Below are 6,624 nucleotides of genomic sequence, written 5' to 3'. Positions count from 1 at the left end.
CATCTCCTGCTGGGCTGGGCTTTGGATGCCCCATTTCCCTCTGGGCTGGGCTTTGGATTCCCCAAAGCAAAATGGGAATTTCCCCTCTTTTTTTTCTTATTTTTTTTTTCCCTCAAACAACCACGGCGAGGATTCCCGGGAAGCAGGAGGAGGAGGAGGAGGAGGAGGAGGAGGAGGAGGAGCTGGATTAGCCCAGTTAACCCCAGCCCAGCGCTGCTGCTCCTCCCGGGCTCGGCGAGAGGGAATTAAGACCATTACAAGGCAATCAAACAGGATCAGAGCCCCGGCCCTTTCTCCCGGCAGCCCGGACCTGCTAATCCCGTTTGACACAGCTGCAGCAGCACCCACCCCGTGGGACCCCAGCCCTGACCCCACCCCCAGTTGTCACCAGCCCCGGGTGACCCCAGGGACAGTGAAGGGACCCCAGCCCTGACCCCACCCCCAGTTGTCACCAGCCCCGGGTGACCCCAGGGACAGCAAAGGGACCCCAGCCCTGTCCCCATCCCCAGTGTCACCAGCCCCAGGTGACCCCAGGGACAGCAAAGGGACCCCGGCCCTGTCCCCATCCCCAGTGTCACCAGCCCCAGGTGACCCCAGGGACAGGGACAGGTGAGCTGAGGTCTGCTCCTCCCGGGTGGTGCTTCAAGCAGCACTGTGACACCTGCTCAGGGGGTTGGGGACACCGAGAGCAGCTTCTGGGTGACAAGAACATTGGTGTCACTGGTTTATTGTGGAGCAGCCACCCCCGAGGCTGCTGGGCCTCAGGGGTCACACGGAGCACGGGGGGACAGAGACCCCACAAAAACCCCTCAGCCTCAGCCGAGAACACCCCGAAATCTCTGCTGGCCACTCCAGCTGCCACTCCTGGATGTCCCCACCGTGTCCCCAGCATGCCAGGAGCCGCTGCCCTCCAGGATAAGGCAGCACTGGAGTGTCCCCACGGGGGGCAGGCACAGCGGTGACACAAAACCCGTCCTGGTGGCACCCATGTCCCCACGTGTGTCCTCAAAGTGGCACAACCAGGCAAGGCAGCAGCACCCAGTCCCTCCAGTCCCTCCAGTCCCTCCCAGTCAGGATGCTGCCAGGTACTGGTGGAAGTAGAGGCCGAAGAGGCTGGTGACAACCTGGCAGGCGGCCACCCACCAGGTGAGGAAGGAGAAGAGTCCTCGGAAGAAGGGGGGGGTGAAGATGCAGCCCAGGACCCCCGAGATCTCCTGCACCACCACCTGCACGTCCCCGTCACCCTCGGGGCGTGGCGGGGCCACCGGCGCTGCTGGGGACACGGCGGGGGACTCGGGGTACAGCCCCCAGGAGTGCTGACCTGTGGGACACAGGGGACAGCTCTGGGGGGCTCTGAGGGACATGGGACAGCTCTGGGGGGCTCTGAGGGACACAGGGGACAGATTTTAGGAGTCTCTGTGGGACACAGGGGACAGGTTTTGGGGTCCCTGTAGGACAGCTCTGGGGGGTCTCTGAAGGAGAGAGGGGCCAGGTTTTGGGGGGTCTCTAAAGGACAGAGGGGACAGGTCTGGGGGTCCCTGTGGGATAGATGTGGGGGAATCCCTCAGGGACAAAGGGGACAAGTCTGGGTGTGTCCCCATGGGAGACGGGACAGGTCTGGGGGTCTCTGAGGGACACAGGGGACAGGTTTGGCATGTCCCCGTGCCCCAAACTCCCAGCACTGAGTTTGTCCCCACTGCAAACCAGAACAGAACCAGGGGACAGAACCAGGGGACAGAACCACGGGACATCCTGGGCTGGCACTGTGACAGCTGGGGACAGTTCGGGTAGCGGTGGCCTCCTGCTGACCCCGAAGCCCCCCGAGCCCCTCCTCACCCAGCGTCTTGAGCAGCAGGGCGCAGTGCAGCGTCAGGATCACGGGCCCCAGGTACTGCAGGCTCACCACGGACACGTAGCAGTAAATCCTGCTGATCTGCGGGGATCCGGGAATGCCCAGCGGGAATTTGGGAATGCCCAGCAGGAGTCCCCGCTGGGAATTCTGGGAATCTCCAGCGCGAATCCCGGGAGCCATGCCCCAATCCCAATCTCCATCCCAATCCCAACCCCCATCCCGTTCCTGTTCCTGATCCCAATCCTGACCCCGATCTTGATCCTGACCCCGTTCCCATTCCTGATCCTGGTCCCAATCCTGATGGTCCTGATCCCTATCCTGTAGCCATTCCCCATTCCCATTTCCATTCCCATTCCCGTTCCTGTCCCCATTCCCATTCCCATCCCCATTCTCATTCCCCATTCCTGTTCCTGTTCCCATTCCCCGTTCCCGTTCCCATTCCCTGTTCCCATTCCCCATTCCCATCCCCGTCTCCATCCTCATTCCCGTTCCCATTCCTCATTCCCCATTCCCATTCCCGTTCCCAGTCCCGTTCCTGTCCCCATTCCCATTCCCATCCCCATTCCCGCTCCTGTTCCCACTCACATTCCCGTTCCCGTTCCCGTTCTCGTCCCTGTTCCCATTCCCGGTCCCGTTCCCATTCCCATTCCCCATTCCCATTCCCATTCCCATTCCCATTCCCATCCCCGTTCGCACTCCCGCTCCCGTTCCCATTCCCATTCCTCCCTGTTCCCGGTCCCGCTCCCGTTCCCATTCCCATCCCCGTTCCCGTTCCCGTTCCCGTTCCTGTTCCCATTCCCGTCCCTGTTCCCGGTCCCGCTCCCGTTCCCATTCCCATCCCCGTTCCCGTTCCCGTTCCCGTTCCTGTTCCCATTCCCGTCCCTGTTCCCGGTCCCGCTCCCGTTCCCATTCCCATCCCCGTTCCCGTTCCCGTTCCCGTTCCTGTTCCCATTCCCGTCCCTGTTCCCGGTCCCGCTCCCGTTCCCATTCCCATCCCCGTTCCCGTTCCCCTTCCCATTCCCATCCCTGTTCCCGTTCCCGTCCCTGTTCCCCGTTCCCGCTCCCGCTCCCGTTCCCGTTCCCATCCCCGTTCCCGGTCCCGCTCCCGGTCCCGACCTGCTGCTGGATCTCTCGGGCCGGGATCCGCCCCGCCTGCCGCCGCATGCGGCGCACCCAGCGCTCGGCCAGCGCCAGGTACGCCTGCAGGTGGTGGCGCGTCCCCAGCAGGCGCAGCAGCGACAGCGCCACCACGGCCCAGAGCCGCAGCGTGTCAAAGGACGAGGCCGACAGGCTAGGGGGACAGGGGGGATGGCACCGGGCTGGGGACAGGGGACACAGGGCTGGCGACAGGAACCCCTGATCCACAGGCTGCAGGGGACAGGGGACACGGGCTGGCACCGGGCTGGGGACAGGGGACACAGGGGATGGAACCAGGCTGGGGAGAGGGCTGGGGACAGCAATCCCTGATCCACAGGGGACACAGGGGATGGCACCGGGCTGGGGACAGGGCTGGGGACAGGGGACACAGGGCTGGGGACAGCAATCCCTGATCCGCAGGGGACAGGGACTGGCACTGGGCTGGGGACAGGGGACACGGGGGATGGCACCGGGCTGAGGACAGGGCTGGGGACAGGGGACACAGGATTGGTGACAGGAACCCCTGATCCAGAGGGGACACGGGCTGGCACCGGGCTGGGGACAGGGTTGGTGACAGGAACCCCTGATCCACAGGCTGCAGGGGACAGGAGATGGCACTGGGTTGGGGACAGGAACCCCTGACCCACAGGGGAGACGGGGCTGGGGACAGGAACCCCTGATCCAGAGGGACACGGGCTGGCACCGGGCTGGGGACAGGGTTGGTGACAGGAACCCCTGATCCACAGGGGACACAGGCTGGCTCCGGGCTGGGGACAGGGCTGGGGACAGGAACCCCTGACCCACAGGGGAGACGGGGCTGGGGACAGGAACCCTCTCGTCCACAGAGGGTCACAGGGGACACTGAGGAGCTACTGGGGGACACTGGGTGTTACGAGGGGTTATTGTGGGGACACTGTCCCGGGGGTCACCCGGGGGTCACGGGGGGTGTCCCCAGCTGTGCCACTCACATCTGCACCGTCTCCTTGCCCAGCGGGGCCTGGAGCAGGAAATCCCGGGACAGCGGCCGGACCCACAGCAGCACCACGAGCACGGGAGCCACGAACCCCACGTGCAGCAGGACCCTGGAGGGGACTGTCACCGACCCCAGAGACCCCACTGTCCCCAGGTATCCCCAGCTGTCCCCCATTGTCCTCCCCACTGTCCCCAGGTGTTCCCAGGTATCACCCACTGTTCCCAGGTGTCCCCCACTGTCCCTAAATGTCCCCTGCTGTCCCCAGGTGTTCCCAGGTATCCCTCACTGTTCCCAGGTATCCCCTGCTGTCCCCCACTGTCCCCCGCTGTCCCCTCTATCCCCGCTGTCCCCCGCTGTCCCTGCTGTCCCCACGTATCCCCCACTGTCCCCCGCTGTCCCCACTGTCCCCCACTGTCCCCGCTGTCCCCGCTGTCCCCCAGCTCCACGCACCGTGTCAGGGGTTTGCCGGCCGCCATGGCGAGCGCGTCCAGGTGTGTCTGCGCCAGGCGCAGCCCCGGGAAGGTCAGGCAGGCCCCCAGGAAGGAGCAGAGCGCCGCCAGCCCCAGCCTGAAGGCCAGCCTGGCCAGCGGCAGCCTGGGGACACGGGGACAGCGGGGGCTGCTGGCACCGCTCCTGCCACAGCCTCCCAAAACGTCCCCAAAAAATGGGGGTGGGCCCCCCGGCACCAACTCACGTCCACTCCCAGCCCCGGGGCTTCAGGATGGGCTCCAGGTTAGAGGAGACTCCGGCCAGGCCTGCAGAGTGACCAGGGAGTGACCGCTGGGGAGTGACCACAGGGGAGTGACCAGGGAGTGACCAGGGAGTGACTGCTGGGGAGTGACCGGGGAGTGACCACAGGGGAGTGACCGGGGAGTGACCAGGGAGTGACTGCTGGGGAGTGACCGGGGAGTGACCACAGGGGAGCGACTGGGGAGTGACCAGGGAGTGACTGCTGGGGAATGAGCAGGGAGTGACCAGGGAGTGACCGCTGGGGAGGGACCAGGGAGTGACCAGGGAGTGACCGCTGGGGAGTGACCAGGGAGTGACTGGGGAGTGACTGGGGAGTGACCGGGGAGTGACCACAGGGGAGTGACCGCTGGGGAGTGAACAGGGAGTGACCACAGGGGAGTGACCAGGGAGTGACTGGGGAGTGACTGGGGAGTGACCGCTGGGGAGTGACCAGGGAGTGACCAGGGAGTGACCATGGAATGACCGCAGGGGAGTGACCAGGGAGTGACCACAGGGGAGTGACCACTGGGGAGTGACCAGGGAGTGACCACAGGGGAGTGACCAGGGAGTGACCACTGGGGAGTGACCAGGGAGTGACCACAGGGGAGTGACCAGGGAGTGACCACTGGGGAGTGACCAGGGAGTGACCACAGGGGAGTGACCAAAATGGGAGTGACCCCTGGGAGTGGGAAGTGACCCCCATGAGTGGGGAGTGACCAGTGTGCAAGGAGTGACCCCCGGGACTGAGGAGTGACCCCCATGAGTGGGGAGTGACCAATGAGCAAGGAGTGACCCCTGAGAGTGACCCCTGGGAGTGGGGAGTGACCCCCATGAGTGCGGAGTGACCCCTGGGAGTGACCCTGGGAGTGACCCTGGTGCTGGGGAGACCCCCCGACTGGGGTCCCCTCCCCTGTCCCCGTCACCCACCGGCCTCGAGGCCGAACTCCAGGTACTCCTCGCGCACCACCAGGGCCAGCATGGCGAGCAGCAGGAAGAAGAAGGCGGCGCTGAGGCACACGGAGCGCTCCCCGCCCTCCTCCGAGCGGAAATAGTGACGCATCACCGTGAAGAAAACCTTGCTGGGCGTTGGGGACAGCTGTCAAGGAAACTGGGGACACCGGGGGACCCCAACCCGCTGCCCACCCCCTGAACGAGACACCACAGGGCCACCACCAGCTCCTCTGCGGGGAGCCTGCAGAACTCAGAAATAACCCACAAAATTCAGCTTTGCACCTGAGCAGGGAGGACAAAGAGCCGTGGTGCCCTCCCTGCGTGCAGGATACACGGAGAAGAGCACGGTGAGCAGGCTCCAGAGCACGCCCAGGTTGGTCTCCCTGCCGGCGCTGGCCAGGCTGAAGTAGCCCTCGCTGAACACGTACACGGCGCCGGCGTACACGGAGAAATCCACGAACCACTGGTACTCCGGGAAATAGCGCAGCACTGGGGGCGCGGGGACGTGTCACCGCGCTGGGGACACGCCTGTCACCGCGCTGGGGACACGCCTGTCACCGTGCTGGGGACGTGTCACCGCGCTGGGGATGTGTGACCGTGCTGGGGACACGTCTGTCACCGTGCTGGGGACGTGTGACCGTGCTGGGGACACGTCTGTCACTGCGCTGGGGACACGTGACTGCGCTAGGGACACGCCACGGGGCTGGGGACACGTCTGTCACTGCGCTGGGGACACACCGCCGTGCTAGGGACATGTCTGTTATTGCGCTGGGGACACGTCTGTCACCCTGCTGGGGACACGTCACTGCGCTGGGGACACGTCTGTCACCATGCTGGGGACGTGTGACCGTGCTGGGGATGTGTCACCGCGCTGGGGACACGTCTGTCACTGTGCTGGGGATGTGTGACCGTGCTGGGGACACGCCTGTCACCGTGCTGGGCAGCGGGCGAAGGAGCAGTGCGGGGCCATCCTGTGCATCAG

General features: G+C 65.2%; 1 protein-coding gene across 1 annotated transcript; it reads right to left on the bottom strand.

Annotated features, from left to right (window-relative positions):
- Positions 1-711: 711 nt before the first annotated feature.
- Positions 712-6,150, bottom strand: TMEM161A (transmembrane protein 161A; the record flags this gene model as incomplete). The annotated part of the gene is made up of 8 exons (XM_041425134.1): positions 712-1,321; positions 1,837-1,933; positions 2,969-3,143; positions 3,958-4,071; positions 4,413-4,556; positions 4,657-4,717; positions 5,619-5,770; positions 5,975-6,150. Coding segments are annotated over 8 exons (1,170 nt in total), but the record flags the coding sequence as incomplete, so codon positions are not given.
- Positions 6,151-6,624: the final 474 nt, after the last annotated feature.

The sequence above is a fragment of the Onychostruthus taczanowskii genome, unplaced genomic scaffold, assembly GCF_017590055.1.
Source record: "Onychostruthus taczanowskii isolate IOZ18803 unplaced genomic scaffold, ASM1759005v1 scaffold112, whole genome shotgun sequence".
Classification (NCBI taxonomy): domain Eukaryota; kingdom Metazoa; phylum Chordata; class Aves; order Passeriformes; family Passeridae; genus Onychostruthus; species Onychostruthus taczanowskii.
Note: the sequence above shows the minus strand (reverse complement) of the source record. Positions and strands in the feature narration are given on the sequence as shown.